The sequence below is a fragment of the Brugia malayi genome (assembly GCF_000002995.4).
Source record: "Brugia malayi strain FR3 genome assembly, contig: Bm_v4_Chr4_scaffold_001, whole genome shotgun sequence".
Taxonomy (NCBI): Eukaryota; Metazoa; Nematoda; class Chromadorea; order Rhabditida; family Onchocercidae; genus Brugia; species Brugia malayi.
Genome location: NW_025062478.1, coordinates 8709191 through 8726892, shown reverse-complemented (window position 1 = coordinate 8726892; position 17702 = coordinate 8709191). Strand labels below are relative to the sequence as shown.

At 29.9% G+C, this 17702-nt stretch overlaps 3 protein-coding genes across 3 annotated transcripts; 1 reads left to right on the top strand and 2 right to left on the bottom strand.

The window, feature by feature from the left end:
- Positions 1–8250: 8250 nt before the first annotated feature.
- Bm4864 (Protein FAM34A, putative) lies at positions 8251–9995 on the bottom strand (the record flags this gene model as incomplete). Its single annotated transcript, XM_001902493.1, has 4 exons — positions 8251–8426; positions 8683–8755; positions 9101–9243; positions 9914–9995. The coding sequence occupies 4 exons, from the start codon at positions 9993–9995 to the stop codon at positions 8251–8253; spliced, it is 474 nt and encodes a 157-aa protein (XP_001902528.1).
- A 1589-nt stretch (positions 9996–11584) lies between these two features.
- Bm6773 (diacylglycerol acyltransferase family protein) lies at positions 11585–13139 on the top strand (the record flags this gene model as incomplete). Its single annotated transcript, XM_043082169.1, has 5 exons — positions 11585–11617; positions 11861–12110; positions 12235–12380; positions 12478–12602; positions 12965–13139. 5 exons carry the CDS (start codon positions 11585–11587, stop codon positions 13137–13139), a joined length of 729 nt encoding a protein of 242 aa, XP_042938103.1.
- Positions 13140–13374: 235 nt separating this feature from the next.
- Positions 13375–15209, bottom strand: Bma-acl-14 (Uncharacterized protein; the record flags this gene model as incomplete). The annotated part of the gene is made up of 6 exons (XM_043082168.1): positions 13375–13636; positions 13865–14085; positions 14194–14327; positions 14413–14501; positions 14682–14798; positions 15106–15209. The coding sequence occupies 6 exons, from the start codon at positions 15207–15209 to the stop codon at positions 13375–13377; spliced, it is 927 nt and encodes a 308-aa protein (XP_042938102.1).
- Positions 15210–17702: the final 2493 nt, after the last annotated feature.

The following is a 17702-nucleotide window of genomic DNA, read 5'->3' as shown; positions in this document are numbered from 1 at the left end:
AATATTGAATTGAAGCATTTCAATTTCGATTTCTTTTTTCCCTTTATGAAAGACAAAATTACCAAACACACATACACACACGCACGCACACACACACCACACACACATACACATACACACACATGCACACATACATATATATGTGTCAAATTTTAAACAATTATGCTAACACAACTAAAAATAAACAAGTTGTTAGAAGAAAAAAAAACCTCCACTTATGCTATCATTAGAATGAAATTAAAAAAATAAAATTGAAGTGAAAGAAGAGAGGAAATGAGAAGTGTTAACAGAGATAATGAAAAGTGAAAGAATGAAAGAAGAGAAGAAAGAAAGAAAGAAACAGAATGAAATTTTCGTCTATTTTCCATTATAATAATGTAAAAAGTATTAGTTTGAGGAATTGAACCAAAAGGAAAGGAAGGAAACGAAAGGAAATCATCCAGAAAATATGTTCAAGTCCAACTGTACTGAAATGAATTGAACAGAAAGCAGCGCTCTTTGTTAATCATCTAATTTGATATTAAACATTTCTCGACTTCATCACCAAAATAGACAAACATATATATTGAGCAACAAAGCACTTTTATTTAATTGCATTACCATAAAAATACAGCTAAAGAAAAAAGAAAGTCTTATCTGCGCTGTTGTCTCAAATCTTTTCTTTATTCATTTATCTTTCTTTCTTTTCAACTATAATGGAGTTGAAATTATTGGAATGTCTCAGCTTTTATATGATTTGTTTTTGAATAAATTATCCGTTATGTAATGCCAACAAAATGAATCAACATTGAAAGAAACGAAAATTGCATCGTTTTTGCTTGCTAACATTGAAATGATTAAATGGAATTAGTCGTTCTGATAAGTGATATAGAATGAGATCAGAAGGATACTGATGTGCTACTTTTTTTCTAACAAATGTGACATTGGAACAAATCACTGATCTATTTTAGAAAAACAATTTATGATTTATTTTAAACTAATTAATCAGTTTATTTTAAATTATTGTGTGGCTTCTCTGATGATCACTGCATTTAACGCATAATAATTTGTTAACAATATGGAAGTTGGAGAATTTGAAAAACACCAATATTTTTTATATTAATTGCAAAATTTGTCTTGGAAAGTAATCTAATTAATTTGCTTGTTTCATTTACTATATTTATTGATTACCAATAAATGAAATTGAAAGTCTCTCTGAAGATAAATATTTTTCTAGCTTTGGATAAACAAAGATGTAGTAAAGTTTCTTACGACTAAAGACAATATGACCTTTGGTTTTTTTTTTCGTTTTTATTTTCAAATTTGGACTAAATGAAGAACCATATAGTTAATGATATCGAACAAGTGTCTAAGACAATAACATATTTGTTGATAGTCGCCTCTTCTTAAACTCATTAATGCATAAATCAGACATGCAAACATCACACTTATAAAACATAAATATCTTTAATGAATATCATTAAATAAAAATATTACCTCAAATAGTTGTCTTTCATCTTATATTATTAGGTTGAGCTTTTGCATTTTCATAGTGATAGGAAGATAGATGATAATAATGTGATGTATCATTTTAATGCTTATCTCTTTTCTTATGCTCTTTTGTTAATGATTTATTGTTTGTTGTATTTTTCTTTATTTCACATTTATTTTAGACTGTTATTTATTATAATTGATTTTAACTAAAAGTATTTCACAATGGTTTTCTTTTTTTGTTTGAGTTCAAAATGGGTTTGAAAGAGAACAGAAATAGCTTGTAATATCAGTTACGCATTAAGCTCAATATCGCTTTTCAGGAAGTTTCGTAAACAAAACAAAGATTTTTAATGGTAGAGAAAATAATGACTTCAAGGAGTAATAAGAAGATGAAAAAGCTTTTCAAGCTTTTGTAGGATCTGTTGTAAAGATTTCTAAATGTACAGGTTGACTTAGCAAAATTAGTGAAGAACAAAATTGTTATTGTAATGTCTAATTTGTTTAATAAAAAGTATGTTTTCAAGCAATAATTTGAATGTGATATTATTGTAACATATTTATATGTTATATTATCGTTTTAATTTCTATTTGATAGTTTAATTTCTGTTTCGTAACTATTTTATTTATTCATTTTTGATGAACAAAAGAATATTATGCTAAATACATATATATTTACTACTGCAATAATACTAATGTTATTTCCGTCATTAACGATACGAATAATATTTCGGTTAAGTATGGCTTATATATCGTGTCATTGACAAATTGCTCAAAGTGGGAATTTAGTTAGAAAAGGAAAATTTTTATTTGTTGTTTTTATTTATTGTTTATTTGTTGTGTAACACATTTAGATGAATTAATGAAAACAGATGCTACATGTATTATGGAAATTAAATGTGTAAATTTTTTGCACAATGAGATTTGTTTAGCAATCAATTAATTTCATGTAGAGATTGAATTTTGAAAATTGATGGTTTCAAATTATTCGCATTGAAGCATTGCACCAAAAAAGAACAAAAAGGAAAATAAGATAGGCATTGAATTAGTTTGATTGAATTTGAGCATGGAACTCCGAAATTAGTTCTAATAAAACTAAAGCTTTTAGGTTTAAACATAATAATAAAATATTTGAAAATAGGTGAGTAGAGTGGAATTTAATCTTTTTCTTTCATTGATTCTTTTTTTTAAATATTTTCCGCTGATTTTCTTCTTGAAAGCTTCATTATCAGTAGATCTTTATATTCCACCTAAGGATTTTCACCTAAACTCTTAGTTAGCGGAATAATTGAATTTATCAAAGGCTTGAAAAGCACTTCATTATTCCTGCAAAATATAAAAACTTTCCTAGATCAATTACAAATTTTTAAATCTCGAAATGTTGATCCCAGCAGCATTTCTAGAAAACCATAGTAATTAGCCAACAAAAAATATAATTTTATTAACAACTTATGATATAATGCAAATATATTAGAAGCAAAGTGAAAAAGGCTGAAAGCGATATTAAGTACAAAATGTGATCTTTTCTTCGAAATCGAAAACTATTTTCGAAATACTTCTATTAAGATTGTAAACTTGTATAGCATAAATTTAAGTGGCTGATACTGACTTGTAAAAAAGTTGAAATTATCGAATTCTCCTCCCACATTCCTTATTTTAATGAAGAGAAGCAAGCAAATGATAATGAATTTATTGGCATCATATGTTAATAATATCCATAAAATTTCGTTTCACTGTCTATGTTAGCAAAATAATATTTGTCAGAAAGTAATCAGTGGATACTTACTAGTGAATGGATAAATTTGATTAAGAAAATAAAATTTAACTAGTAGAAAATTTTTGAGAAACTCCTAAAAAAAAAGAAATACAAGCAGTGGCGCTGCAAAGCTACGATAGAAGAATTATCAGGAAGAGTACTTCTGGGAAGCACTTCGAATTGCATAATATATGGGCAGACTTCTTTTTTTTTTCTTTCCTCATCAAAAACTTCTTTTCAATTTAATTCTATGAAAAGTCAAATCTCATTTGATAAGCTTACCAATTAGCTAAACAAATGATCAATGAAGTATATAGCAAGGAAGTTTCAGCTTGTCTTCTGATAGATGTATCAATTGATTTATTTCATCCAAGAAACGATGTCCTATAGGCCTAAAAATAAAACATCCTAATTCAGTAACTTCTTTTTTTCTCTTTGCTTTTCATTCCTCAACAGTACTTTTCAAAATGACATTTCCTGTTTTGCTAACAATAACAAAAATCTTTGAAAGATAAAGTTAATTTTAAATGATATTTTTTTTTTTTTCTGTTTATAATATTTAAGGCTCAAATTATTTCCATAACTTTTTCAAAAGTTTTTTCTTTTTTGATAGATGAAAAGATAATTGTGATTCCAGAAAGAAACCGATTTTTTTATAAAAAACAATATTTACCAGTAAAAATTATTATTATGTGTATGCATGAAGTGTCAATCATTCATAGTAATTTCATCATTATCATCTTATCTAATCTTTCCAATCGAATCATTTTCTTTGCCACTGATTTGCACAATTAACTTTCAAGCAGTATTTTTATAACATACTAACTGACTCTTTCCCATACTTTATTCGCCACTCCTAACACAAAAACATTCTACTTTATTCGAAATCGAAATTTCAAACAGCAATGAGGAGTATATTGTTCATTCGAATTATATTCGGAGATTGTTTAAATGATGCAAATATATCTACCTTTTTCGAGTTTCCTTGAAGTTTAACATTTTTTTTTATTTTTTAAATTTGAAAATGAAAGACTTTTTTTCTTCCACAGATTGCAGGTTACTTTTTTGACACCTATAAATATTGACATTCCTTCTCTTACTTTTTTACATGCCTTTCACATACGAAATATTGGAAAGAAAATATATACATACGAAATAAAATTTCTCAAAATAAATACTATTTTAGAAATTATGATAAATGATTTTCAGGTATTTTTAGAAGTCATTTCTTATCTGAGAGCTGATCTCTTCTTTTCTCTTACTTTCACTTATTAAATTATTATTATTATTATTATTATTATTATTAATTATACAGCTAATCTTAAACTCACTCTCATTGTTACTTCTTTATGAACCTTCGATCACTATGTTTGAATGATAAGTAAAGTGGTATAACTCAGAAATATCGCTTTATTGATATTATTAGCGATATATATAATCAGAGGGTGCAAAAAACGTTCTTTAGAGGGTAAAAGAAGGAGAAAGTATATATCTATGGAGGAAAAATTAATGATTGAGCACTTATTGTTTAATAAAATTTTCCTCCAGTATTTTCTTCTTCTTTTTTTACTTCTTGGTAGTATGTAACTTTGTTTTTAAACATCAGATAATATTTCTATAATTTGTAAGTTAAAAAAGGCATTTGAATACGAAAAAATTCGAAAAGTAATCAATGTTGCTGTCTCGAAATATTTAAAATGACAAAATTTTTCTGCCAATAACTAATGGCAAAAATAACATTTGTTTTAATAATTATTTCTTTATATCATTCAAAGTTTATACTACAATAAATCATTCAAGAAAAAACGGCTATTTGTAAAGAATCTAGAATGTTCGATGCTACCCTTGGAACTTAGAATGCTGCAATATTACCCGTGGCAAATTCACTAGCATTTCAATTACAATTCAGCAACATTATCTTATATATTTGTTCTTCATTAGAACTTAATTTTTAGAACATTGCATGCCTGTATCTCAGCAGATGTAAAAATAATTATGTGACTAATAATAATCAAACAGTTTCTTCAATAAAATTACAAAAGACCTGGTTACAAGCGTATGGTGGTGATAAATGATATCATATCGATTATGATATTTCTTATGATATTTAGAAAAAAACCCAGAAAAAAAGAATATGATATTCAGAAAAGAAAGAGATACTTTTCTTTTTCTTCTTAATATACCCTCAATACTTTAAGTCACTTGCAGTCCCCAAGAATTGATGAGTTCTAGTCTCATTTATAAGTGCACATCAAGAAAAAAAACGAAGGCTTCGGAACATGAAGTATCATTAAGCACTTCTTCTCTTAATTACCAAAAAGACATGAATTTTGTTCCACGTTGCAGTAAAAAGTGTAAAAGTAACCCTGCCTATTCCATAGAAAAGTGTAAATAATGAATGAAATTACACTCGTGCGCACTTATCCATTCAGCGTCTCAGTATTCGCAGAAAAAGAATTTTTGGCTTAATTAGCAAAAAGAGAACATGAAAAGATTCGAGGTGGAAAAAATAAGAAGAATGTGTGTCGTTCGCATTAGTCCAGAATTGTAGAAATTTTGAAAAAAAAAATATCTATGGAACAAGAAAAGAATGATTGCAGTTGAAATTTGAGACAAAAAGTTGAATTTTTTTATTTTTCTGGGGAATTTAATAAATTTCTAAGTTCACTAATCTGCTAATTTAACTGAAATATTTTATTGTCATGAATTGTTATATCGAAATTCAATGCATTGATATTCGATCAATCCTAATAGTTCTAAAAAAGTAATAAATTCATCTAGTTTTTAAAAGGTATGAAACTTAAATGACTCTATATTTACAATGCAATTCATAACTATTTTTAAACTTATAAGAATGAAATCCAATAATAACTCGTTGAATTGAGAGTTGTGAAACAATATCATAAAATTTTTTTTAACTTGTCACTTTTCACTATTATTAATACAAATTAATTGCTATTGTAATAGTGACATGACAATAGCAGTTAATTTGCACTTTTCCAAGGACATAAAGTCATGCTGAGATTATACGAGAAATAGCGGAGAGTATCAATGATTAAATGATCCGGAATAGGAAACAATCGTATAGCCAGCTGTTCGCTTCAAATATATGCTTCAGAAATTTCTGTGTAAATCCATTAGGAAAGATAAATCAAAGATCGTCAGTTAATTCAAAAGAATTGCTGAAACGTGTTTAACAGGTAACAATTTCCCTTCATACTGACTACTTGTTACATTAAGTAACTAATTAGATTGAACGATTCATGACGATGGATTCCTCTAAATATGGTTTCAGTTCGTATGTTTTGCGTTGCAGATAGTTTTAATTTACATGTTCCGTGATTGCCTTAAGGAACTTCTAAGTAGTTGTAAGTAATATCTGTTTATCATAGACAGAATTCATTTTCACAAAAGTCAATACAACAAATAAATCTATGATAGTTTAATGCGTACTGATTTAAAAGACTTGGAATAAATTTATGGGACTTAATGATAAACCAAAATACTCTCATAAATGAGAAGTTTTTTCTTGCCATCTCTTTTTTCTATGAAGTTGACATTGCAACCAACTGATGCGCTTTACATTTACCTTTAAAAAAATTGATATTTTTATTTAAAAATGACTTTTTTTACAACTAGTAATGGCATTTAAACTAGTAGCTTTTTCCGCATCCTTTATTATCTTAAAAGTCTCAGTGCTAAATCATTTTTGTTAAATGCCTACATACAAGATTAACGTCATAGGCATTTCCTGTCGAAAAAAAATCCTCAAAAATTTCAGATGAGAAATGTTACAAAGAGAAAAAAAGTAACATTATATAAACGTTACGACAAGTCCTCAACGAAAAGTATTTTTTCTGTCCCTATTTTGGTGTCTTTAAGTCAATTTGTACCATCTCTTTTACATTTTTTCACTTAAGTAGTAGAAAATCTTCAATCGATTTATTCCACATATTTCAATTCTTTTGCTCTCTAAACGATAACTGCCAGTAAGAAAAGCTAACAATACTAACTATTCCTTCTTGAATACCTTTATAATTTTAATGAATAAATTCCATTAAGAACTATAATGGAAGAAATCCTCATTGAAATTTTGTTTTCAGTAATAAAGAATTGATTACTTCTCAATAAAGTTAGAATACTATTCAAACTTAATTCTTTCTTAATTATGACTTCATTTATTTGCAATAATGAAATTAACAACTGAGAATGCAGAGATGAAATAATATAAGTGTTTAGCACCGTTTTTTTTAGGAATAGTTCTGGTAATATGAAACGTCTAAAAAACTATACATTTAATAATGCATAAATTTTGAGAAATAAAATCTTCGATGAGTTTCTCTATTAAAATAAGACGAAATTGGTTTCCATCCTATTTTTTTATATTGTTCTTCTAACTTTCCTTGATCATATGTATTTTAAACTTTTTTATAAAAACAAACTTTTACAATTTGATAATTCAACGATGTAATTAGATGTAATCACAACGCTTACACTAGCCTTAATTGCAACAATTCAACAATTATCAAATAACATTAGAAAGAAACCATACATAATCGTACACATGACAAAATAAACAAACTCGATGTTTTTTTAATTTTTTTTAAGACCTACTCGCAAAGGAATATAAATTTAAAACTATTACTTTTTAAAGAGTTAGTTATCTCAAATAAATTAAGTATGAAAACCCTGAAGCAAACGAAAATGAAATTAACTTGAAATATTAAATAATGACCTAAAAAATTTCAAAAATTAGAAATCAAATCGATAGGAGAATGGTTCACTCATTCAAGAGATTGTTGTAAATAAGGAGATAAAGTTGACGATGAAATACAAACAATCTAAAGATCGTGCCGAATAACTATTTCGAGATCCTGGGAAAATAAAAGCTCAACTCATCTTGTATTTAAAGCCAACACTGACTTTTCTGAATACAAATGACACAAATAGTAAAATAAACAAGTATATATCATATTTGTGCAATTTCGAATATATTTATCAAGAGATAAGAAATTCCAAGTATTTCACGAGATGAGACCTATACTTCGTAGAAAATGAAGTACTATAAATGAATAAATTCGATATTGCACATAAAATGAAGATAACCAAAAAATATACTGTCCGACAATTCTCCACCATGGAAAATATACCCTATTACCTTTCTCGTCACGCACAAAAACGCCTTCTTTGTAGTACCGGTCTGAAAACTTGTACGATGAAATTCAATTTTCAAAAATTTTACAACTGAGTGAATGAACTCGAGTACTCATTATAACCATCATTATTATATAACTTCTAAGTTTTTAACTTGCAGAATATTTTCTCAACTAATTTCATTTTTTGTAAATAATTATTGTTTTGAAGCATGAGTTTACTATGATAATACATTGTTCTGTGAAAAAATATTATGACACTGTATTTCAGTTTAAAAAATATACAAAAGTATGAAAAACTACCAAGAATATTATCCTTGTATTGGTAAACGCTGTATAACCAATCACGCAACTTCTCTTCATCTTCAAACGGTACCTGGAATTGAAACCTTGATTTAACCTTCAACTCTAATAACAGCTGCAAAGCCTATTTTACCTCCATAAATCAAAACTTATGGCTTGCGAAAAATTTCCAAATTACGGAATATTAATTCAGAAGCACATTCCTTTGCTTTAAAGCAATAATGATGAAGGAAAATCACTTATCTAAAGAGAGGATTAGATTACACAAAGGAGAAATCCTCATTTTAACCCGATCCACCATAAATAACCAATCTTTGTCTCGCAAGATGAAATTTTCGTTTTCATCGATGCCCTTTCATTTTATAAATTTGACAGTTCCAACTAAAAGGTGTCATAATTAAAAAATGGCAAAACTTACATCACTAGCATCATAAATTTTATAATGTACACCAATATCGCATGGTTCACGAGTGCCAAAGCTCAGTGTGAAAAGTGAAAGAGGCATTTTATGTGGATATGCAATCGTCACATCCAGTACATATTTTATCGGAGGTCGCATTTCTGAAATTGGAGAAATACTTTAAGAAACGAGTTTGCGGTAAACTGAATTTATATTTTCGCCAATGGAAACAATTTATTTTTGCCCTCCCAAATCTGTTCATCTGAATTTTATAATGAAATACAGTCTCCTAAAAACTTGTAAAACCTTCACAACATTGTAGGAAGCAAATTTCATAACTCACTATAATTTTCTTGATGCTATTCCCAAGCTACCTATCTTCCTCTAAAGGTAAAACAATGTCCTTCGCAACTTTTGAGTCACTGAATCAAGAACTCTTCTAAATTTATGCAACCTAAATCGCATAAAATTTAATTCACACATTTAATTGTATTAAAGCTCTTTTTTTTTTTAACCCAGTTCAAATACATAGGAATAGACGAAACCAGAAAACCTCACGAAATAGTAAATTCTTTGCACACAGTACTGAATTATAGCCCTATTAAAATTGTATACAAAGCAAACATCAATTCCTCCGTCTGCCTAACTGTCTGCTGATACGCTGTTTTTCTACTGTTTCCCATAGCTTACTGCATTCAGTAGTGTAAACATCAAAAGTTCGTCCAGGCCAATACCTTTAGAATTTCAACAATATTTCCTAACTACATGTGATCACGCTCTCATGACGAAACTCTTCTCTTAAAAAAAAAAAAAAAAAATATTACTAAGTACTTAGTAATGTTTCATTCCACGCGCGTTTGACATAACACCAGCCAGTTCCAAGCTGACGTCTTGTTAACTTGGCAGATGACATTGTGCAAATGTCTCGATATAAAATTCGATCGATATAAAATTTTGCATATTATAAATACAACACTACGAAATGAAGAGAAAGATATCTTTTATCTTTCAATTCCAATCACTTTTGCTTGCAAAATCTGACACAAGGTCCTATAATATGAGGCATCGAAATTCAACTAAAAACTACCACCGAAAATTTTTTCCGTCTAAAAATTTGTTAAATTAAATCACATTCAAACGATATATGAAGTGATCTCGTGCTTAAATGAACATACCACTGCGCTTTATTCTACGGTTTTGTTTTGAAATCATACTATTTTGTAAATTATTTTCCTAGAATATTATGATACTTATTGTTCTTATCTGATCATTGTGATAATAATCCAAAAACAGTCTAAATTTTGGTTTCCCTATAAGTCGAAACATATTTCATTTTTAATAAATCATTGTAATCCCTACTTCCCAATTAAATTGTATTCCTGTATTCAATCTCATGCAGAAATACAAATCTTGATCAATGTTTTGCGCTAGTTTGTAAATTACATTTCAAAATAGTTTTCTTTTGCACCTTCTTTACATGCCCTAGCCTCCATTAAAGTGATATAAAGTACGGATCCACCCCCTCCCCCCCCTCTTTTCTACAAATTCCACATCATTTCCCGATCTTTGGTCAAACAAAATAAGACACGTCATCAGAGACTCTGCGAAAGCACACATCCCAAAATTCGAGCGGCAATTAATGTCTTTCGACAAATAAAATTAGAATTTAGGACTCTTTCATTATTTTGCGTTTAACTCGGATTATTCTTTTATCGAACAATTATTAAAAACTTTTCCTACATACATAATTAATTGCCAGGGATTATCAGTTTTACTTTCTTTTTGACTTTCCATAATAAGTTCCAGTAGAAAAAGTAGATCGACATTTCTGTCACAACTAAATATAAAGATTATGTAGATGAATCTTGTCTTCAACCAACCTGTCAATTAAAATTCATCTAAGACTCATCCACAGATAAACCTGAAAAGTACTATTTTCTAAAATGAATTCACCCGAGTGCCTTTCCCCAATTCTATTTATAGTTAAACCCGATAATAAATGTATAGATGCATAGGGAAAAAATAAAAATAAACGACGAATTGTTTTTTGAAAGTAGAGACTGACAAGTATTCTCGATTAAATTCCAATTATTTTAACACAGATTCATGAATTCGGTATCAATGGATAAGACATCGTTTAATCTATGGTTAAACAATACAGCAGAACAATGTATGCAAAGTATTGCAGTGTACTATCATTTATCACTCATATTTCTGATGCCCCTTCTTGTTTCGCTTTTAATTCTTTATTTGGTGAGTGGAAATGAATCTGAATTTGGGGAACTAGCACTACAAAGTCTTATACATCTTGTCATTAAAATAAGAAAAATATGCACTTAACCAATCTTAGCGAAGCCTAACAGATGAAGATGTGTTTCCAGTGTAAACGTACCACTGGAAAAGTAACAGTAAGGTTAATTAAGATTCATGTTCAAAATATATAACACACTAGTATGCTAATGCACTTAACCACACCGTTTATTTTTTCCAGATCGTAACGCCATGGTGGCCCATTATTCTACTGTACTTAACGTGGTTTATTTATGATCATAAATCTCCTAAATGTGGTGGTTACCCGTCAACATGGTGTCGTACTCAGTCTATTCACAAATATTTTGCGAGATATTTTCCAATTCATTTACATATAACTACTCCCTTGGCATATGGAAAAGTAAATTTTAACTTTTGAAAATGAGAAATAAAAAGCGAACAAAACCTTTGAGAAAATATTTAGATCAGACTAAGGTAAAAGATTTACTGGAAATTGAACAATTCCAGAATTACCTTATTGGCTCGCATCCACATGGAATTATTTCGATGAATACATATGCTAATTTCGTAACCAACGGTACCGGACTATTTGAAAAACTTCCTGGAATGACTGTTCGAGTGTGTACATTGGTATCGCAATTCTGGATACCACTACGTCGCGAATGGGCAATGCTACATGGATTAATTGATTGCAGTAAAGAGAGCTTACATTATGTGCTGAATAGCTCTATCAACAACATTGTTGTACTTATCGTAGGTATGCTATGTTACTGATATGTAACAGCTGAAATCCTTGATATATCAATCGATATATCACAGATTTCACTCTTACTCGAACACGAAATACGCATGAATGTATGTGCAATAAAAGAAATTTGCAGGAGGAGCAGAAGAAGCGCTGGATGCACATCCCGGTAGCCATATGTTAACACTCAGTAAACGAAAAGGCTTCATAAAAATTGCAATAGAAACGGGTGCCCAACTAGTGCCAATGTACTCTTTTGGGGAAAATGAACTTTTCGAACAGGTGAGGAACAACTTTAAAAAATTCACATGAAAACATCATGAGTTTATGAAGATCTGTTTGCTTACAAGAAAAAAAAAAAAAATACGGTCATTTCTAGGTAAGCAATCCTGAAGGGTCTTCTTTACGGTGTTTTCAAAGTAAATTGAAGAAAATTATGAAATGCTCTTTGCCAATATACCATGGCTGTGGATTATTCAGCAATTTTGGGCCGCTTCCTTATAGGCAAGTTTCAAAATTCATTTTCGATGCAAACCTCAATCAGACCTTGTGGAACTTTTCTCCAAAATCAAATAAAGTCTGGTCCTAAGTGAAGTCTAAACCGTTTAAATTTACAAAATTCTGATTTCATTAAAAACCCATCCATGAAATTTCTTCCTTGAATATGAAATAGCAATACACAAAATTGCGACCTAGATTCTCTTTAGTAGTACCGAATATTGTATATTATCTTCAGCTTAGTGAGCATTTAATTTTTAAAAGTTTCTAGGAAATCTTTCCAAAATTAAAGTTTTTGGTACTAAGCAAAATTAATCTAAGATTTCTAAGAGACATTTGCATCAAGAACACTAACAAACTCATTTTAGCAAACCCATCGACACTGTTATTGGGACACCCATACCTGTGATCAAAAAGAAAAATCCAACAGAAGAAGAAATAGATCGCCTCCATGAACATTACATCAACGCCTTGACTACACTCTTTGAGACTTACAAAACCCAATTCGGAGTACCAAAAAATGCTTCGCTGATTATTCGATAGCTAACATATAAAATGCAATAAGTATGTTCTATCAAATGGCATTTCTCTAACATAATCTTTGAAAAAGATAATGAAAATTCTTATTTTCTAATCTAAATTAGTAAGAGACACTCAAGGATTTACACCTTGTTCGCAAAGAAAAAAAAACTTAAATTTGAAAAAGAGACAAGTGCATCGAAATAAAAAGCACATTTGTCCAATGAAAAAAAATCCGTGGTTTTTCTGCCAATTACCACTACGTTATATTAAAAACAGAATGTTTGTTATTCTCGTCGAATGCAAACAGGAAAAAAAAACCTTTGATGTATTTTTTTTCTCGGATTGCTCCAACTGTATCCCGAATTAGCTGCAATTTGCTACCGTTTTCAGACGCAGTTACACCATCTGCATAATTGTAACCTTTTTTTGGACCAACTTCCTCCATAACTGCTTTAATAGCACCATAACGAGGTAATGTTGCATGTTCCAAGTGCGGATAACCATTTTCACGACCATATCTAAATATCACCAAATATGCAATTCACATGCTTAAGCTATTCTTTTGCAGCAACATCTTGGTAATTTGTTTTAATATAATCAACGAAGACCGAAAAAGAAAATACGAAACTATTATGAATTTGTCATTTGTCCATTTATCTTTTCCCATTAGCTGATTTTGAAGTTGGACACCATTCTTAAAAAATCCCATAACTCTCAGCCCCACTTTAACAAAAACTTCCGGTTACTTCTGACTAGACTGAATCCTTTTATAGTAGAAACCGCCTTCTGGGAACAGAATAATCCAACGTCGGTCACGATCCCAAAAAACTTTTCGTAAGTGATCCTTCAAACGAATCAGCTCCTTTTCTCGTGTTGCTCTTCCTTGTTTAATAAAATAATCACCATGCATTTGAGCAATAATTCCGAATGGTGTCCATCGAAACATCACATCCATTAACCATAAAGTCTGAAAAACGTGCTGTTTTTGTGTTCACCGATTCAGAACTAACTTGCAACAAGGAAAACTACAAAAAGAACTATTAAGATTTATTTTAATAAAAATATTACAGTGTACCTTTCTACTGGCAACTCCCTTGCTTTGTAGGGTGGTCATCAGAACAGGAACATCTGCGGTACTCTGATGATTGCACATAAGAATAATCCGTTCATCAACACATAACTTTCTAACATCATCACCGTATTCATACACTGAAAATATTTTAGATGATTTAGAAATATTTGTGAAAATGAAACACTAAAAAGAAGGAAAGACTTTGAATTGTTAAAAACCAACCATCATATCCAGCAGTATAGCCCGCATAGCCAATGAACGCTTGTAACCAAGAATAAAGCTTTCCTTCATAAAACCAATACAGTCTCGGCCTAAACATGATTTTCATACATACTTATCAAAATTAAAAACTGGTAAGCAATTCCTTTTAAAACAGTTGCCAGAATGAAAAAAATGACCAAAACTATAACGGATTTTCTTCCAGTCTTTAAGTACGACCGCGTAACTTTGAAGCAGATTTCATCACAGTAATGAAACGTGGAAATCCTCACCATAAAGATCGAGCCCAAAGAACTGGAAGCATAAAGCCAAAGTAGGTAACAAAAAAAACCGTGACATTCGATAAACATAAAAGAGTACGAAACGGTGTTTGTAGAATCCAAATGAATCTAAGCAAAAGAAATGTAACTTTATCACATCAAGAAATATCAAGTTACTCATTACAGCCATTTATCATTTACTATACTTCAAAACACTTTTTTTATTTAATTGATCCTTCCTATTTAAACAACTACATATATCCCAGATATAGATATAGATTTTTTTTTTTTTTTGTTTTTTTAACAGGATTAGAGTACAAAATTTAAAAAATTCCAACTTTGCACATTTCCGATTCAATTATTAATCAACCAAAAATCTTTAACAGTTGCTCTGAAAGGATACACAATTCCCGGAGGAATATCACAAAGAGCTTACCGCTCTAAATTGGTTTTAGTTGACCAAGCAGATTTATCACCCGGTGTTCTGTACGGTGAATGTGGGCGCATCTCTGGTGCTGGTATTGAGGAAAGCGTTGCCATATCATTCGTTATTGAAATCACAGTTCTTCCTTTCTTTTCTTTCTTGTAACTATTTACCTATATCATTTTTTTTCTTTTTTTTTTTTTTTTTTTTTTTTGAGAAGTTTAAAGCAATGTCTTTTAAGGTTCCATGAACGGATATCCTTCAAGTTATAATAGCCTCTGCTTTCCTCGCTTCTTTTCCAAAATATACACAGAGAAAAGAAAAAGGAAAAGAACTGCTTTAAACAAGTTAGAAAAACAAGAGACTCCGATTCATTCTGCCAGTTCAAACAGATTTAATGTGCGCAAATTACATCTCGAATCCTAATTTTATAGCAGTACATTCATTATGTGCAAAGGAATGTCATATTATTCTACTTACATAAATTTTGATCGAAATGGTAAGGAGTTAGAAACTTTTTACCAGAGCACTATTAAGATGATATGTATATGCATACAAACTTAATCCATTACTTATCAGTGTTAACTTCTGCATTAATGTTTTAATCAAAATTTTTATACGCTCCTTCCAAAATGAATTACGCTGAGTTTCACTTACGCAGATATTTGATCATTCAACAAAACGAATAATATCGCAATATTAAGTAAGCATCGATAATGATTTACAGCCAGTGCTGTCTAAACCAAACTAAAGACGTTTAAATTAAGCGAAATTTTGAAAAAAGCGAAAAAGTATATTGACTAATTTAGACATTGCACTTATTACCGACCAAAACTTTATAGCTGATAAGCGAATGTTTACTTTTGATAGCTTTAAACAACTTGTAAAACTCATTAAGTAATGTCATCAAAAAGCTAGCGAAACGTATTTTCGCTATTGAACACAAAACTCTGTAAATCCTTACAAGACAAATAAAAAATTACAAACTTTCTTAATTCAAAATTCTCAGCCGTTACGATAATGTGATAAATCGACGGGTAGGGCAACCAACTGCAAACATAGAACTCAAAACAACTCGCTAACCACTGCTCTAGGTTACTCGTCACTGATGTCTTAACCCGCCGCTGCATTACCCAAAACTCTACCTACCCATTCCTCACCCATCCACCATAAACCCTCGACCTCTGCCCTCTCTCTAGCGAGGGTGAGGGAAAACGAGAAAGCGGAAGACAACACTACGCACTTACACGTCAAAATCAACAAATCAACAAACAAAAAGGAAAGTTTTCGTGTCAAAATGTAAACCTTCAAAATTTTCATTTATTGCAGCGAAATTTCCACGGAAGAGATCATTTGTAGTTCGCGTGGTCACGTGAGATAGCAACTGATGATGATCTAGTGGGGACACTGCAAAGGTGACAATGTAAACAGCTGATAAGACAATGTCTATTTCAATTTTCATTTTTGCTAGTATCCTTTGTGGAGAAAAAAATATCACTTTCACTGTCATTATCACTATCATCTTGACTTGCTTATTTATTTAATAAGAACTAAATAATATAAACATTGTTATCATTATTATCAATACATCAAATGATTTTGTTTGAAGCCTAAATCATTGTTTGATTTCAGTAACTTATAATTCTCATCCATATATCACTTTGAAGGTTTCGAGAGATAAAAATGGGAAAGAAAGAAGAGAAGGACGAGATTATATTTAAGAATATAGCTGGTTCGGTAAATATTAAAAGTTATAGAAAAGTGCTGGACGAATTGAACAATGCTGAAAGTGAAAGTGTAAATGGATAGAAATTGACCAATTTAAATGAGACAAAAGTTTTATTACTTTTTAACATTGCATTTTTATGTATTCTTTTTTGCATTTTATTTCTTTTTACTTTCTCATAATCTGCAATAAAGCAATTGTATGTGACAAAGAGAGTGAAAGAAATGAATCATTTTTGTAGCTGAAAGGTGACAATTTTATATAAAATATAAAGGTTCTTTGACATTTCTATCAAATGCTATGGGGATGATAATCAATTGAGCATTTTGATTCCACAAAACTGTTTTGGTAGGGCAAGCTGTTGAAATTAATGTTAATTTATATTGTATAAGCAAAGTGCAAACATTCAAATTTGAAAAAATTTAATGAATGGAGTTTAAATCAGGCTGCTTATTTCCTGAAAATTCCTAAAAGTCAATGGGTAAAATATTTGTACAATCAGTGTTTATGATTTGAATTCAACTTTTATTTGGGATTTCAATGGTGTTTGCAAAAAGGCGTAACGATGTGCTTATTTTTTCTTTCATTTTTAAGTGTTTATTTAATCAGGCTAAGTTATACAAAAATAGTGAAATAACTTTTGCCAACATGTTTTTCCTCAAGTAATTTAAGAATTTCCAAGAGTAATGTATTGCGATTTTTTTGGATTTCTCGGACTTACATGAAATGATAATAGCTTTTGTGATTTTTGGAAGTTCCCAATGACAAAAGCTCAGCATCGTTCAATTGATCGTTATCAGAAAATAATATAATTGCTGGATTGAAGAATAGAACTTTGAAGTATAAGTTGCCATGTATCGAAGTGAGTTGGAAGTCAATAAAT